Source organism: Musa acuminata, chromosome BXJ1-6 (assembly GCF_036884655.1).
Source record: "Musa acuminata AAA Group cultivar baxijiao chromosome BXJ1-6, Cavendish_Baxijiao_AAA, whole genome shotgun sequence".
NCBI classification, from domain to species: Eukaryota; Viridiplantae; Streptophyta; class Magnoliopsida; order Zingiberales; family Musaceae; genus Musa; species Musa acuminata.
The window spans coordinates 43,367,996-43,385,430 of record NC_088332.1 but is presented as its reverse complement, the minus strand read 5'-3'; the positions used below and the strand labels follow the sequence as shown (position 1 = coordinate 43,385,430).

The 17,435-nt window shown below is 37.1% G+C and overlaps 2 protein-coding genes and 1 long non-coding RNA gene across 6 annotated transcripts; 1 reads left to right on the top strand and 2 right to left on the bottom strand.

The window, feature by feature from the left end:
* Window positions 1-667: 667 nt before the first annotated feature.
* Window positions 668-7,048, bottom strand: LOC103989888 (seven transmembrane protein 1-like). The gene is made up of 14 exons (XM_018827500.2): window positions 6,825-7,048; window positions 5,614-5,876; window positions 5,391-5,433; window positions 5,055-5,081; window positions 4,875-4,970; window positions 3,805-3,983; window positions 2,992-3,145; window positions 2,786-2,902; window positions 2,566-2,667; window positions 2,342-2,362; window positions 2,124-2,182; window positions 1,905-1,995; window positions 1,528-1,647; window positions 668-1,019 (listed from the first exon to the last, which is right to left on the bottom strand). Exons 2-13 carry the CDS (start codon window positions 5,850-5,852, stop codon window positions 1,576-1,578), a joined length of 1,200 nt encoding a protein of 399 aa, XP_018683045.2. The 5' UTR covers window positions 5,853-5,876; window positions 6,825-7,048; the 3' UTR covers window positions 668-1,019; window positions 1,528-1,575.
* Window positions 7,049-8,051: 1,003 nt separating this feature from the next.
* Window positions 8,052-12,597, bottom strand: LOC103989638 (cell number regulator 5). 2 transcript variants are annotated; one of them, XM_065189164.1, is made up of 5 exons: window positions 12,440-12,597; window positions 10,934-11,110; window positions 9,885-10,111; window positions 9,119-9,238; window positions 8,052-8,521 (listed from the first exon to the last, which is right to left on the bottom strand). In XM_065189164.1, exons 2-5 carry the CDS (start codon window positions 11,103-11,105, stop codon window positions 8,354-8,356), a joined length of 687 nt encoding a protein of 228 aa, XP_065045236.1. In that variant the 5' UTR covers window positions 11,106-11,110; window positions 12,440-12,597; the 3' UTR covers window positions 8,052-8,353. The 2 variants fall into 2 exon arrangements, with proteins under 2 accessions (XP_065045236.1, XP_065045237.1); XM_065189165.1 differs by lacking the exon at window positions 9,119-9,238 and having other exon boundaries at window positions 12,440-12,595.
* Window positions 12,598-12,780: 183 nt separating this feature from the next.
* On the top strand, window positions 12,781-17,435 carry LOC108953152 (uncharacterized). Of its 3 annotated transcripts, none has more exons than XR_010514565.1 (5): window positions 12,781-12,984; window positions 13,110-13,868; window positions 15,547-15,699; window positions 15,798-16,046; window positions 16,464-17,435. It is a non-coding gene; the product is annotated as an uncharacterized LOC108953152 (long non-coding RNA). The 3 variants fall into 3 exon arrangements; XR_010514564.1 differs by having other exon boundaries at window positions 16,322-17,435; XR_010514563.1 differs by having other exon boundaries at window positions 15,798-17,435.

The window sequence follows — 17,435 nt, the reverse complement described above, 5'->3', positions numbered from 1 at the left end:
GTAAAGTGGTTTCTTCGAAGAAGAATTAGGGACGGTACCTTGTGTAGAAAGAAAGCTTTTTGTCGTTGGAATTGGAAGTCAAATTTATGATAAACACAGGCCATTCTGAGCGGGTATATCGAGTACAAAAAGGGAAAAAGGGACTCCATGGGAATGGACTAGAGGATCCTAATACGACAGTGATCAACAAATCTTAACCAAAAAAGTGAAGAATCATCCATCTAATCTTCATTGATGACCAAAAGCACCACGACATTTTCACACTACAAATGGAACTCCCTAGCGAGACAGAAACTTCCCCTCCTGAAATGTCTCCTTGATATAGCGTGTCCCTCTATTCAAGCACCCGCCACAATCGCCAACAGCCTACCCAATCGATACTTACTACCTTACCCTATAACCTGTAACGCATGACGCTGTATCATTTTCTCCTGTGTGAGACAACGCACAATATTTTACCCCCTTATCACATACCACGTCACGTAAGACACGCAACAAAACAGGACAGCGATTCTCTCTTTTGTAAAATTACCATTACATCGTGCATCTATTTTACGTGTTTCATGCATGCCAACTATTAATCAACCAAGATTATGAAACAAGTAAAACTTTTTTCAAGTATTCTAGAAAGGAATATCAATTGTAACTTGATCCATGAGATGCTGAAGATATATTGCACATTCCTCTAATACTGCATAAAGAACGTACATTAGCCACTCCTTACTGCAACCAACCAAGATCAGAATGCTGTCACCATGTCAAGAATCCAAATATTTTTGAGTCACAAAAAAAAAAGCAGCTTAAAATTCAAGCCTCAGCCAAAGAGTGACGATAACAAGAGTAGAGCAGTTAGCATAAATGGACAAATGACCTCTGTCGTCAGGGCTAATAGTTCGATTACCAGCTCCGCATACACCTGGAATCGTATTAATCTGATGTGATTATCGACTTCAAAATTACATGCCGCAGAAAAGTGACCACAGTCCACCCCTTCGTATTCACCTTGCCAGCTCTAGTTCCTGCAAGATCAAGGGAATAATCACAGTGATGGAAGGAAAAGCTTCCAAGAACTATGGAACTTAGTTTTCAACTTGAAATAGGCAGTCTGGCCCGTCTTCAAGAAACATGAATAGTGCGATGCCCCAAATAGGCGCACATGACTTCGGGCTATGATACATTATTGTCTAACCCATATAGTTTCAGGCTTGGATCGTGAACTAAATAAAACTTCAGGACAAAAGATCTACTAATCTTAGTATTCCTCTCTCTCTCTCTTGTTTTTTTTTTTTTCTTTTATTTGCTGTCATCTCTAGGTAGAAGAGGTGTCAACTTATATTGCATACATCTAAATGATTGTCCATATACAAGTTAAATCAGCTACAGCAAAAGCATCTGGAGAAAAAAATATATGACTGGACATGGTAATTGTAAACATTCCATCAATTCTTTATGGTAAATATTCAGCAAGAAATTTTCAGTAATGTCTACTGACTAGATGACCAATAAGACAAAACCAAGAGAAGTTACCTGAGAAAGTTTCATCTCTGGAATCTCTGAAACTACTATTCATATCCACTAAACTGGATTATCTTCAGATTCACGCTTGTTGCTTTCTCGAATATGAAAATAGGCAAACTGGATGAGAATCTAGAATACAGTTAAAGAAACTATAGCTGCTAGGAGTCGAGGGCATCACACATAGACAGATCCTAGAGAACTTCAATCATCTTATGAACCAACAAAAGTATAATTCAAACCAAAATCTGTTCTTTCTTATTCTTCTCATTAATGTATTAAAGACATTTTGTAAAATGGAAAACGTCATCATCTTAAATTCTGTTTTTTAATCAAGATGTTTCCAGGAGAAATAAAATGATAAAACATCAACTACTACCAAAGGATACAAAAGCATCCAGTATGACACATCCACCAGCATCAACTAGCCATGGGAGATTGGGCCTGATTTTAGACCATTCCAAGCTATTTACAAGGATACTGCACGGCAAGATGCACAATATGTATTATTAATTGCTGCTATACAAAAGAAAAGGAAACAAGAAGCAGGTCTATGAAACTTCTCAAAACGCTATTTCTATAGGAAACATTTAACAATACAATCATACCTTCCCACGTAGGTTGCATTTCCAGTCAGTGCAAATATAAACATCAGTGGGTTAAGGCCCTGTAAAAGTAACCAAAGTTTACACACCAAATGCTCAAGAAATTACTCCAAGCATTTAAAGTAAATTTCACAATTGACCATCATTTATGAAATATCATTTTTTTTAGGTTGCTAGTGTTAGTGTAAGCTACTCAAAGCATCATAAAAATAAAGCCCTGCCTTCACGTTCCCCCTTCTAATCTGCAATTGATTCAGAAAGGCAACGAGTCAGAATGAAGATAATCCAAATTATTACAGCTATTAAACGATGATAAAAAAAAAGAAGGATGACTCCATGTAAATATCCCCTAATAACATAATTGTCCCCATCTAGGTGCTAAATGGACAAAAATGTGCCAAGTATCATAATATGCTATTTACACAGACACAGAATTCATACACACATTTAAACATATCTGAGGAAGCCTTCCCCCCATATAGATTGCTGCCATTGCCCAGCCAAGTAATGTTCCAACACCACTACTTCCATCATCCTGAACCTTGTCCTGTGAATGAATGGGTTACATATAGTAAATAAATCATCTTGTCCGGTAGTCTAAGATTGTGACAAAGGACTTACATCAAGTGAAGATGCAGCATTAGTCAATAACACACTAAGATTACCTGCAACAACTTTCGGCCAACTAGTATAACCATTCCACCAGGTGATGATGCAGTGTGCATATTACTGATGCAAGAGCGAATAACACATATACCAAAGAAAAATGCAACTGACGGTACCTGAAATAGAAAGATGCGTTTGTACATTGCACTACCACATCATGCAATAAACCAAAAGAAGGTTTTTTGAGCAGATACTGTATACTCACAATTGAAAACATATTTTTAGTATCCAAATTAGATGGTGCAGACTGTGCAGATTGCTGATTTCCATCGATGGGAGGTACCCTTCCATCATCATGTGAATGTACCGACCAAAAACCAAAAGTAGGCACTGGGCTCTTTTTTAAAGATCGTGCTGACCTGGCATTCACAGATTGGTAACAGTCTAAAATTAAGACCACGTATAAGGACAAACTGAATGTGAAAAAGCAAAACCACATGCTAGGATTGGCAACCATCCAAACTAAATAAACATGGCTATCATTTATTCTATTCCTTGGTAAAAACAACCCATATAAGAAAGACAAACTAAATAAACATGGATAAACACCACAACACTTCTATTCCTTGGTAAAAACAACCCATATAAGAAGAAAAGTCTCTCAACATGACTATCATTTATTCAAGGATTCTTCATTGTTAATCCAGTGAGCCGTAAAGAAATATTGACATTAAGCACATGCATTTCTTGTTTGGACTATCATTTTTACTAGGATAAAGAATTGACTAAAGATATAGATTAATTGTTAAATATTCAGCAAAGGTTAACGTAAGAAGGAATGTCATAACAGCATCAATTTGTTTTTTACTGTTTTTTTTTTTCATGATCTGCAAATGCAAAATAATAGTTGTGGCCTTTGTCTTTTTTTTCTTTTAGGACCTACAATTGAGGTTTTAACAAAATCAAAACAAAAACCAAATACACAGGTTATAATCAGCAACTTCCTAATATTTCAACTTTCTAACACAAACAATTTTGATCTTCATAAGAAATGAGAGGGTAAAGATTAAAAACATACATGTAATAAAAGTCTTTCCCACAGGAATCATGGAACACTTGTCCAGCAACAGGAATTGGTGAGCTTGGTATATTGCCTTCCTTTGCATCATGTCCTTGGTCACCAACAACTCTAGTTTTCTTTGCATCTCCTAACAGGCTTTCTCTTTCTGATGCATCTTCCTGATAATATTTTTGTCTCTGCAATCATAAATACAGGTGTCAAAAAGCTCTCTCTCTCTCTCTCTCTCTCTAGAGTCTCACACATACCAATACATACCCAAAAAGACAAATTTCATTAGAAATATATGAGTTTGATCCATAGGTTCCAATCCCAATTTTCTTAATGATCTCAATCTGAAAATGTGCAAGATGAACTAAAATATAAATCAAGATGAGAGCATAAAGATACAAATAGGCAAAACTACTCCTTTAACTTTGTCCATGTGTTGCAACTGAGATATGCTGAATAATATATACATATATATATATATATATATATATATATATATATATATGTATATGTATATATGTATATGTATATATGTATATGTATATATATGTATATATATATATATATGTATATGTATATACATATACATATATATATATATATATATACATATATATATATATATATACATATATATATACATACATACATACATACACATACACATATACATACACATATATATGTATATGTATATGTATATGTATATATATACATATACATATATATACATATACATATATATACATATACATATATATACATATACATATATATATATATACATATATATACATACATATACATATATATACATACATATATATATATATATATATATATATATATATATATATGATTTAATATTCACAATTCTGTAATCATTTGAATATTCATTGTCAGAAAGCTCAGTTATTGGTGGCCAAATAAGGACATATATAATACATCATGAGCTACAGGGTAGAAACCAATCTAAACCAAGAATCTGGACAGAAATGATAATTCACACTTCAAGAAGAAACATTTAAATTCATTTGCTACATATCGACAAGGACCACAACGACTAAAGAGTGTCTTACCCTGCCAGGCACTCCACAGTTTGCTTTAAATCTGTGATAAATGTGACCATAATATATAGTTTGTCCTGTCAGAATCAATGTTGTTGCTGTGTATAACTGCAGGTCATATAACAATTACTTAAATTAGATAAGCAACAGGTTCATAAAAGCAAATAATAGCACCTAGATTAACTATCTTACCAGTGCCACATAATACTGCGTTGGCAACTGCAAGAATAAACACAAAAATTAGCAAGCCTAAGACCTTGATAATAATTTCTCATTTCATTAGAGATCAAGAGCATTATTCATTTCATTACTGTTACACCCCCACACCACATCAAGCTCAGAGGATCATGTGACAAGGCTTATTAGGATGGTACAATTTTGTCAACAATTACCTTCCAACGAAACCCAACAGGAAAAACCCAAACGTTAAGAAGCTCTAAAGTGTACAGCAAACAATAATCATCTAGTGCTCAATTTTCCATAAATAACAAAATTCAGACCCTGCTAAGAGATGTTTATGACACTTACAGTAGCAGGCTCCAGTAGACAGCCAATGAGGTTAAATAAGTCTCTGCAAGTAAATGAAGTATGAGCTACGAGAAAGAAAACAGAAAAAGGCAATTTGAAAAAGAGATGGCAACAATTATATTATCAAGTCAAAGGCCCCTATAAGGAGTGGAACATGATCTTTGCAGAATTATACCAAAATGAAACCCAACAACGTGACATCAAAATCTAAAATAGGCAATACCCCACAACCCATGTCAACAGAAAAGCAATTGAGAGGCCTTCAGTAGATTTCTGCCGGTAATTTGTGATGATTTGAGGAACCTCTGCAATTCCCCAGCTGATGATACTGATAGTTCCAAGAAATAAAGCCATTCCATCCTTTACACTACAAAGGCAGTACTTCAAGTAGATACGAGCCCAGTGCGTGCAATGTCGGCTTGACAAACAAACAGGGGGAGGAGCTGATCTAAGAAAACCCATCGCAGAGGATAACCTACTCCCAACCTACACAATTCCAAAAAAAAAAAAAACAGATAAATACTCTAATTCACAACATTAATTGTTCTATCTAATAATCTCATCAAGTTCACAGTCCAGGTTAGCAAAAGATTGATGATCTCAAACATACATACGTTATATACGTATAGAGAGGTAAGAGATATCCATAATATAAGTATGGGTTGTGCTCTTCCAATTTACAGTCAACAAATCCTTATATGAGTTGAATGAAAGGGATGTAACAGTTCATGAATTCAAATGTTTGAGAACTAAAATTCCATGTCGATGGCACAACAAACGAAAATTCATCACTGCGCTACTTATCCTGTTCAGCCATCGAAAAATTTATTACGAGGAAAACAACACTCCTGAACCGATCGTCTTTCGGGATCACGATGACGACCAACTCTTCAGATGATGTGGAAATCACGATCGAGTTCCCAATGCCAATATATGAACGATCGAGGAGGTTTTCACCATCAAGATGCAGGAAATCACTCAAAACCACCATGTAAATCTCAAAGTTGCAACATAATCGAAGGATGCTACCACCTTCGCGATCCCATCGGTAGATCATCCAGGAAGAAAACAGACTCCAAAAGATCACGCAAAGATGGCTACGGCGAAAGCAAGAAACCCACAAGCCAGCACGATCGACGGGCGTAAAGATCAAGAACAACCGCTCCGCGACGAAGCAAGAAACCCACGACCCAACGCGATCGGCAGGCTTAAAGATCAAGCAGCATTTTAATCCAAGAACCGCCATAAGAACCAAAACACGAAAGATGAAAAGCAATAAGCCCACGACCCAACGCGAACGGCAGGCTTAAAGACCAAGCAGCATTTGAATCCAAGAACCGTCCCGCCATAAGAACCAAAACACGAAAGACGACTCCGTCGAAAGCAAGAAACCCATCATACAACGCGACCGATAGGCTCAAAGATCGGGAATACCTGTCGTTTCCAAAACTGCTCCGCGACGAAGCAAGAGATCACGCTGCAGAGAGGGGGGGGGGGCCTCCGATCGAGCTTCTCGTAGGGTTTCGCGGTTCTTTGTATCGAGGGTGGTTTGATACGAGATTGAAATAGAAGGGGCTCAGGACGAAATGATCGCAAGGCTTAGTGAGGGGAGGACGGGCGCTCGTGTCCGGTCTCGCGTCTCACCCGGCGATTTCGTTTCGGCGGGCCTGCGGCGTGGAGCGGTTCGTTTTCAGGGCGGTGGTGGCGCGGCAGCTTGTAGGGGTGCCACGCGGCGCGCAGGCTCCGCGAGCGCCCGGCCTCTGTGCGCCACGTAGAACCGTCCCCTTACTATTCACACTATTTAGCATAATTCCGGGATTTTTTTCACCTGATAATTCCGCGAATATCTCTCGGTATGGAATATTGATTCACCATTAACATCGATTACTATGTATATCTAAACATACATTGTTAATTTAGGATAATGATGATTCCTTGGATATGTTAGATCGACACCTTAATATCACGTCGAGAGAATGATATATTTAAAATTAATATGTAAATTTAATGAATGATCATGACTTATAATATTTTACTTATGATATACTCGGAAAGGAATCACATTCGAATCCGAGTTATCTTCTAAATAGGATAATGACATCGTAATTATATATATGATTATTGTTAATGACGATATCGAGTTAAACTCGATTTTGAGTCGAAGTCCTCCTGAAGTGAATATTTTTTATATAACATGTCGAGATATAGCTTAATATTTATTATGTAACTTATGTCGAGACATAGTTTATAAGATTTTTTTGACGCTCAAATAATTAACAAGATAAAAATAAAAATATTTAACATCAAAAATAGGATTTATTTATATTTGGAGAGTTTCAGTAAACCATAACAGTCTGCGTATAGAGAGGGTGCACATTCCCTTATGTTTGTCTATACTTTGATCCAGGCATTGGATTATGATTAGAAAAAAAAGAAGAAAATTTCAGCTTAATTATTTAATCATCCTAAACCTTCTTAATTAGAAAAGAAAGTAAAATAAAGTTTACTTTTACTGTTGTTATAAACTTATAACGAATTTTTTGGGGGGCACAGAATGAACTGATACCATCACCTCATATGCCTATCGAACGTGATGAATAAATACTTCAATGCAGTTTAAATCTGACTCCGGATAGAAGCATAGACATCACGAATCACATGTAGCAGAAATATTTTGCTTGATGTCTGCAAAGTAGTACAAGAAAATCGAATTACAATCAAACAAGCAGAAACGAATATTTGAAAATTGCACTCCTATTAAACTCCTGCTTTAAAACTCGCCAAGATTACAAAATATAGGCACTCCTATCGAACTCCTGCTTTAAAAGTCATGAAACTACAAAACTCATGCTTGAACTCGACGTTTTCAGCTGCTCTTTCAAAGCTACAAGCCATCCTCGAGGAGGTGCAGAGAGCAGTGTCGCTGGCGATCAATGTGGGCCCACGTACTATCTTCAACTTCATCATTCATGTGGAGCTAACTCCATAGTCTGGACTGCAGGAGCAGCAACCGCAGAGGACATCATGGAAGGATCTGAACCACTGGATCTCTCACGGATTTCTCGGTACTCTTGACAAATGGCACACAAGTGGCAGAACAAGTGAGTCGTCAAGTCACCACATGGTGCTTCCTGGAGAACATCGAGTTAACACCGTCATCGCAACACTTTGGGAAAAAAATATCAAATCGGAATATAGAGGAGGAGAAAAGTTGGTCATCTCAGTAAGTTGTAGATGAAGTTTGCAACAAGGCTAAATGTTCGCTTTCTCTACATCCGACAATCAGAAGCATGCAATAAAACTTGAAATCTGTTCAACTATTGTATTGGTCTTCCAAAAAGAAATTAAGCTAAGAATCAACTACTCGTGACTAGTGCAAAGTTCATGCCTAGCTGTGATGCAAAAAAAATTTTAAAAAATCATGAGTATTGTGGAACTGATTACTGCTCACAAGGTTCAACAAAGGTTTACGGTGGTCATCAACTACCTTACGCGGACATCCCTTTTCAAGACATGGAATCACTATGGCCTGTTACTTTTGTTGTATGAATATCTCGGAATATGAAAGACAAGCTTGGACTAAAAATAGTGAGTTTGTTGGACTCTCAAGATGCTAAATAATTAGCTCCCTGCAAATAGGTTCACATGGACAAAGACAATGTTTATGTTACGTAAGAACATGACTTAAAGGTCACACTCGCCAGTGTACCATGCATACTTAGTATTACCAATCTTAGTTCTTCTCCAATATGCACTACCATGTGATTGAGCATGACCTCTGTGCCATGACCTGCAAAGCACCTGGCACACCAGAAATTGTTTCTCACCTCAGAGCAGGTGTAACTGTCCTGCAAAATGACTCCAAGACTTAAGTTTGATAATACCTAGGTGAAGAAATAGCAATGTCTAAACAGGTCCAGATTATAACAAAGCAGTTTTCCAATGAAGGCCAAGTTAAACTTATATGAACACATTCTTAAAAGAGCAGCAATGAGAATAACCCTACAAAAAGAAAAGAGGCAGTCAAATGCTGGAGAAGTAACTGTGGTAGAAGGAGATTTTTGGTACCTGGACTGAGAGATATTATAACACCAAGAGACCTCTTAGAGAATAATGTACTTGAATTTTTAGTACTTATTTGACTGCTATTTTGACAATGCACGTTATAACATTGGAAAATGATCATATTTCCTCTCTTACTTTCCTTCACAGTGTATTGACATTATAGACTACAGAGATCCATTCTGAAACACAAAGTATCAGCAGTCTAATTACATCAGAACATTGCCTTTGTTGAGTACTAAGATTAAAAAAAAAACTAAGCAATCCTCAATTGATAGTCATCCAAAAGGTACAAATGAATAGCTTTAGCAACAAAAAAAGAGATAGAGAAAGGAAACAAGCAGAAGAAAGTATTTCATGTAAAACTTTAGTATACTTCATGAAGTGAATATAGAATCTTCTTCCAGAAATGTTTTCAAAGTACTGGCATACCTGCAGGTTATACTTTGCCCGTAGTGTCTTGCGGTATCCACATGCATAACAAGCAACCATTGATCCAGGCACTGCCGCAAGTAGACCTCCAGTGAACAGACAGCAAAGACTATTGACAAGTCCCCACAATATAAAATGGGTCATGCATGACCCGGCTAGTGTTCCAGATCCCAAGAATTCTGCATTTTTCCCAAACAGGAAGCATGGGCATACAGCACCAACACAACCTAAAAGAAAAAATAAATAAATAAATTGAAAGAACTTTTCACTGATTGCTGACAAGCATTTTTGGGGACCTTTTTTTATGAAAAAAAAAATCTTCCCAAAACATTAAGAATTTTAAAAACACTAAGCATATAGTGTGTTCTTGAGATTAATAGATTCATGTAAACAAGCATAATGAGCACACAAAATATAATATCACAGGATCAAAGGCAAATTAAAGATAAACTGCTTTTGTTTTGCCTGTACTTGCATCAGACAACTAGGTGAAACTATAATCTATAAATAATATAAGAAAAAAGATTCACATCTTAGATTACATAGAACTATAAACATACTGTGAGCTTTTATAATTTTTAGATAACTCACTCCCAGAATATTCTTTCAGAAAAACAAATAGGTCTCGCAAAATTGTTCTAATATATGAGAACTCCTTCATATAAAGATGAAGAGATTTCTCCAAAAAAAAAGGGTTCTATCGGTGCATTTCATTTATTTTGCATTTAGTATATTTTCTCTTTCCCAGGTTACAATTTAGCCATGAGGATTCACCTTAGATGATGAACACAAGACAATTACTCAAGGGTATTGACAAAACGTTGATATAGGAATTCTTTACAGTGTAATCCACTCAGATTGTTTTGTTTACCATAAAATGTTTGATACATGCCTTAATCTAACTTGAGCTTAGTCTAGAATCTCTACCTGAGCAAACAACTTTTTTCAGGTGTACTAGGAATGCTATTATATCACATTACATGAATAAATTGCACCTTGAATTCTTTTTCTTCTGAAAATCAAGGGTCAGAGGGCAGAAAGTAGCGTACAGCTCTGCATATCATCAAAGCAAGCACAAATTCCAGAAGACCATTGCGTCAGATCACGCGTTGCAGATTGGTGAGAAGAGAAACCATTATTCACAGGGGTACTGTTGGCTTCAGTATCCAACTGATCTAGTGGAATATACGGAGGTGGAACATAGCTGCCTTGACCTTTCATATTCACTGAAAGATAATCATAAAATTGTTTCAAATACCAATACCGAATAAACTTCAGAGAACCATCTTTACTTGAATTGGAGTGGCAATCATTATTGAACTTAAGCTGATAACACCAGACATATTTTTCAGATGTGACAAGAAAATGCAAATCATGGGATCTATAATGCAGCCTGCAAACTCAACCGAAAACTAATCTTGTTCAGACATTAATATGGAGACATTTATTAAAACAGCATAATACAGAAAACCCACCATACAATTCTTGATGAACAACTACCAAAGTAACCTACTATATTTCAGAGTTAGATGAAAATGACTTCAACGAATTGATAGGTCCATCTATGACATCATTGCTAAAGGAGCAAAATGAAAGCCTCAAATTAAACAACATATCCATGATTAATTTCAGACTAGCAATTATAAGCAAAGAATCCATTATAGCACATTTCCAGATACCTTCTGGAGAGTATGGTTTGACATTCTCGACAACAAGATACTATCTAAAAAGGCAGCAACTTATGATGCATTCCTTAAAACAAAACCATAAAATTTCTTCCAGGTGCTAAATAATCACATTGACTGACCTTGAGAACTCAAATTCATGAACAAATCATATGAAACAAAAAAAAAATTTAAGACACAAGAAAAACATATACCAATAGAAACAATTTTAGTTCCGTTAGTACAGGAGCTGATCTGAGAACAAATGCAATCTTTCCATAATTTGCTCCGCGGTAAGCAAAAAAAGCGTCAGAATTAGAAAGGGAAAGGCAATGTTTTTGTTGCTTGATCACTATTTAACAGCGGTCCAGCAATAAGGTATCTGTACTCCATATCTACATATACGATACATAAAGACTTAACCAGAGAAGTTTAACCGTTTCTTTACCTTTCAGAGTTCGTTCTCATCTGGTGAAAGGGAAAAGATCGAAGAATAATCTTCAAAGGTTGAATCTATAACACATAAAGAAAGAGCCACAAAACGGCAAGAACCTTTCTTTTGCCTCTCACGGAAAGGGAAAGACGACATGAAATCACCGATACTCATCTTTGGCGAGCAACAAATGCCCTCATCTACCCTTACATCAAAGAAACGACCCCTAGAAAGGCTAAATCAGCTCAAATCCTAAAAGCGGATCATGGAAACGAAGGAAGTTTATAGGATTGAGATCAACATCTACAGGTAAACCTCCAACGAATTGCGATTCAGCAAGAACGCAGAACGCGGTTCTCGGGACAACGAAAAGCCCCAAACGTTCCAACAATGTGACGATTTCTACCAAAAGAAAGGAAAAGCGCAAAAAAGATCGATCCGTGGAGATTGATTCTTACCGAGGACGCGATCAACTGGCGAGGGCTTCCTCGAATGTATGTTGGATCTCCAATTGGTCTCTTCCTTTCCAAACGCCAAACTCTCCCTTTGTTCCTCCCTTTTCCCTGATCACAAGAAAGAAGAAAGAAATCGAATGGGGGAAGAAATAAGCGGAGACGTCGAAGACGCGATGGTCGACGTCTGTTTCAGGGGTTACACAAACTTAAGGGTATATTTGATTTAATCTTTTTTGCAAGGGGTTTAATCGCACATTACTTCATAGAAGGGGTGTAATTGAAAATTACTTCATTACAGGGGTGTAATCGAAAATCACTTCATCGTTTATCCGACGGCCGAGATCTATCGTCAGCTACGAAGATGGGCTCGATCCGGTCGTAGAGATCGATCTCGTGTTCTTGGACTCTCGGATCTCTTCCGCTCCAAGGGAGGCGACGGGATAGCATCAAGGCGAAACGTGATCGGGGTCAATGGGCAACTCGCCCGGCGATTGGAGCAAATCAAGAAAGGGGAAGTTGATATCGAAGTGATTACCAGCAGGATTCAGGTTAGTGTAATGGGAAAGAAAGAAGGCATTTTCAGTGAGGAAGAGATTGTCTCTTAGACGCATTCTTTTGTTGGCGTTTTCTGGAGTCTGATAAATTTGGGTTATTATATGTTTGGGATTTATAGGATGAGGATGAGTTTGACATTGGGTGGAGACTGTTCGAGATGGTGGAACGTCAATGTTGGCAGAAATTGACCATGAAAACGGCGCAGTTGCAAATGTTGGGATGAGAGATGAGGTCAAACACCTCAAGAATTCCTCGACCAAATCTAGGGTAAGCTGACAGCATGATATATCATATATGTGCACGGAATAAAGATGAGTTGGGATGGGGGTTTTAATGTTCAAGAGAAACGTTGGAGGAGCACTCCTACATTCCAACTCTTGGACTAAGGATGTTGATCTTGGGCTCGGAAAAGATGGACTTTGACAAGGAGAAAGGCTTGCTAGGGTTCTAGGCCAGATAAAGATTTGAAGTCTTCCTCGTTCCGGTATTAGATGCAAAAAGAAGTAAATACATTGTCGTAAATTAAAATTCTGCTGATGTTGGATGAAAAGATCGATTGATATTGTGTGAAGATGTCGGTATCATATAACAGCTTGAAGCCTTGAACAAATGGAAATAGGAAGGTTGGCTGGCGCAAAGTCAATAAGAGAATTCATGTTAAGAAAAGACTATGAAGTGCCACTAATGAATTGGAGGACCGAGTAAAGAATAGCTGAGGGAGAATTATAAATGAATCAAGTGAAATGTAAATAACTAGGTGGCAGAAGAGATTGACTGGGTTAATTGAATCTATTTGGTTAGTGCTCGTTGCGCATGGAATGATTCCTCCTAACCCAAACAGACATTGTTCCGAGACATGGCTTGAACTTCAGATGAGGTAATTTTTAGTTAAGTTTCTAATGTTGAAAGCATAAGAATGATTTACTCTCTCGCAGAGGAATTCTGCTCTCAAATGTGTCACAAGGCCATATATTTTAACACGTGTTGTGAAATCTTGGCAGTGTTGTATAGTGTTTTACATGTCTATTGCAAGCTCGGGTGCAAAGAATTAAACATCTATATGCTTGAACGTGTTGTTCTGTTGGTTCATTCACTCATGGAAAATGATGTTTTTTGCTGGGGGGTTGGGTGGTTCGCAAAGTTTGTGTTTATGGGTCACTCATGAGCATTAGTGACAAGATAATGGTATGCATATACCACTAATAATATTTATTATGCAAATATCATACCCTAACCTTGATTTCAGTATGTCGTGTTCCTTTACTAGTGTAACTGCAACAAGCCTAATTACCATCTATAAGACCCTACTGTTCATTCTTCTGCACTAACTTTTTATAGTCTTTCAAAAATTTTTTTTTAATTTTTTCAGTAATTTTTTATGCCAACATGACCATTCATTCTCATAATATAACACTATTGGTTTATAAGCTCTTCATATTTGATTCTTTTTTATTAAGGATGAGACAAGAAGAGATACTTAGAGTGCTTAACTAAGCTCTTCAGATTTGATTTTTTTTTTGACTAATTTCATTTTTTTACTTATGAAAAAATGTCAGTCATGAATTTAATATATGGACAAGCACCAGTGGATTCTTATTCTTCCCTTGAATTCTTTTATATCAAAACATTGCATTTGATTGTTCATGTGTATAACTTTTCATCATGTGCACTGAATTCCTGGACTATAAAAGATGGTGTGCATGCAAATTATGTGGACCTATTACAAAGTATTATGTGTGTTTGTACACACACCAACAGATAGAAAGAAAGAGAGCACCATAATATTTGTATCAAGTGGTAGATGGAATAGTTTAGGGCTTACGTCTTTGTTGGGTCTTACGGCTTTGTTATTGTTTTGTTGTAGTAGTAGATGCAATAGTTCACATTAGTGATTATGTTAGTTGTTCCATTGTGGTTATGAGATAGAAACAAATTGCAACATCATTTTAAGATTATTAACCTTAGCATTTTGTTTGTCTATTTGTTTCTGATTAATTTTCTACCTTGAATATTCAGGTCCAAATGCTGATATTTTTCTTTATAAATAATTTGTTGCTAGTATTTCTGTCAATATTTCAGCTGAGTAGTGCTATGAGAATCATATCCTCCAGTCCTTTTTGCAGCAAGGTACATATCCTAATATTGATGCAGGAAACATGGGTTGGTGTTGGTAAAAGTGTAAGCATTAAGGGCTGTAATCTATGTTTGGCACTATGGATGGTCAGCAAAATAATGTATGTTGTACAATTCACATTGTTTTTTGTCATTAAGGGCATGCTAGTGAAAGAGAAGAAGTTTTGTAGGTCAGGCATTGAACTCTCAATATTTGACATGTAGCATAAAATGTGTGAACGTTAAAACAGTATTGTGCATGTTGATGACCCAGTGGCTCCATTAATACAAATGCTAATCTTCATATATTTGGTTTAGCTTTTTGAGATCATCACTCCACAAGAGGTATCAGCTTCAGCACAGGGTTTAGCATATTCTGCCATGCAAATATGCCTTTAGTATTACATACCAAGGTGATAATCCTTTTTTCACCTTTTGTGCAGACTTTTCCAGTCAAAAGCATGCGTGTGTCATGCATCTCCCTGTGACTTTAAAGAATTCAAAAGCTGCCTGCTTGTTGAGGTGATAAAAAGGATTCCCACCATCAAAAGACTTCAAGCTCATCAGTCAACTCAGCCTGTTAAATATCACCAGAGGTGGGCCTGTGATTGTTAAAGTAGGCATGCTTAGTTTGTAAGCAAATAGAGAAGGAAGAATCGATGCTGATATCTTGATACATTCTGTTGCACTGTAGATCCTGCAAGAAAGTTCCTGATGTTACTTTCAGCCACTGGAACTCCATCGACTCTTGCTGCTGCTGACACCGCACTAACTTAGCTGCTAAGGTTATGGCATAGGCATCTTTCGGCAAATTTGGTTCTCATTATTAATCCAACAGCTTTCACAGGTTCAGAAGTTGTAAGCAACTCATTTGTGGAGAAGGGCAGCATGGACCACTAGTCATGCATGCATCTACAGATTCTTATAGAGAGGAAATACATGGGTAAGCATGACTCTTTGTTCTAACTTTGTCCAGTGAATGATTGTGACATGATGATGATAACAAATTTACTTGGTCATGCTTACTTAGGCTGTCAATGGCACTATAGTTAATGACTGGCAAGCCCCTCCTGGTCTACCAAGATTACTGACATATCCTTTGTTTGACCTTTCTAAAGATCATTGTTTAAGAGCATAGAGTTGACCATGCAGCTGGTCAGAAGAGTAATATAAACATATTTCCAACACTATCACCACTCATCATATTGTATTATTTAGGTCAGGGGAGACTGGAATTACAAGAAACAATGATGAGCAACAAGGAAAGTTATTACCTATAGCCAGCTGCAGATGTCATGGGCATCATAGATATGTTAAGATCAACATGAGAATATTCTGTCTCAGTTTGATATTTTTGTAGCTCTTGGAGGTTGTGATCCCTGATCAGAACTGTGAATTCTTAATGGCTGGACAAGGAGGACCCATTCTAGCTGACTTGGTGCATGGAATCAAACAGAGATGGGGCTCAGATCTGAACCATGATGCATCATCATGTAGTTTTTTCTCAAGACTGTTTGGATGATACCATCATCTTGATCCTATGGGACCAAGTTTGTCTGGTTTGAGGAAGTAAAATGGGAACCCATCAAACTCTTCTACTGCTTTACTAATGTTTCAGGATTCATTAGAAATCAGAAAAAAGCTTTTCCCGACTAACTCTCTTCATCTCAGATTTCTGTGCCAGTTTTTGTCACTGCCACATGAATGCGTCACAATGATTAAAAGTGCAGGTCGCTTGGAGCCACCATCTGTTTGAACCTTACCTCATCAGGCTGCTGCATATGGATCTCCATCATGGCTTGTGTTCCTTCTCCAGAGGTGCAGAGATGAGGAAGAAGTACTACTGCATCTTCTTTTTAATGCAGTTGCCTCTGTGTGTGTGTGTGCGCGCGCGCCTGAGATCACCCATGTGTTGCTGACTCACATAGATTCCTTGTGGTGGCCCAGTGGAAGCATTGAGTTCTTTGGTGTATACACATGATTCCAAAATCACAAAGCTACTTTTGTGACAGGGCTTAAAAGCAAGGGAGGCAACATCCACCATGGCTGGAGAGAATGAGGTTGCTTGGGTCCCTCCAAAGGTTTTAAAAGCCTGACCATGAAATGCCAATGGTAAAAGAGAAAGGTACATTAGCTGTTCCTTCACCAGAAAGAGGATTTATTACATCTGATTCAAAAAGATATATAGCATTTTACATTTCAAAGGTTGGATATAGCACATTTGCCCCTCAAAACATAGTGTCCCATTTTTGTATCCTTTTGACTATTTAGATATTGCATAATCCCTTAATAACTTTTACTTGTCATTTGATTCTTGATTTTTTAAACTTAA

What these genes read in the sequence shown, in the direction of transcription:
- LOC103989888 (XM_018827500.2), bottom strand. Translation starts at nt 5,852, where the DNA reads ATGGGTTTTCTTAGATCAGCTCCTCCCCCTGTTTGTTTGTCAAGCCGA. An exon ending in GGGAAAGACTTTTATTACAT is followed by an intron (nt 3,146 to 3,804) that starts GTATGTTTTTAA and finishes TGTGAATGCCAG; the next exon opens with GTCAGCACGATCTTTAAAAA. An exon ending in GTGTCATACTGGATGCTTTT is followed by an intron (nt 1,648 to 1,904) that starts GTATCCTTTGGT and finishes ACTGTATTCTAG; the next exon opens with ATTCTCATCCAGTTTGCCTA.
- LOC103989638 (XM_065189164.1), bottom strand. Translation starts at nt 11,105, where the DNA reads ATGAAAGGTCAAGGCAGCTATGTTCCACCTCCGTATATTCCACTAGAT. An exon ending in GGGCAAAGTATAACCTGCAG is followed by an intron (nt 9,239 to 9,884) that starts GTATGCCAGTAC and finishes GTCATTTTGCAG; the next exon opens with GACAGTTACACCTGCTCTGA. An exon ending in TTGGAGAAGAACTAAGATTG is followed by an intron (nt 8,522 to 9,118) that starts GTAATACTAAGT and finishes GATGTTCTCCAG; the next exon opens with GAAGCACCATGTGGTGACTT.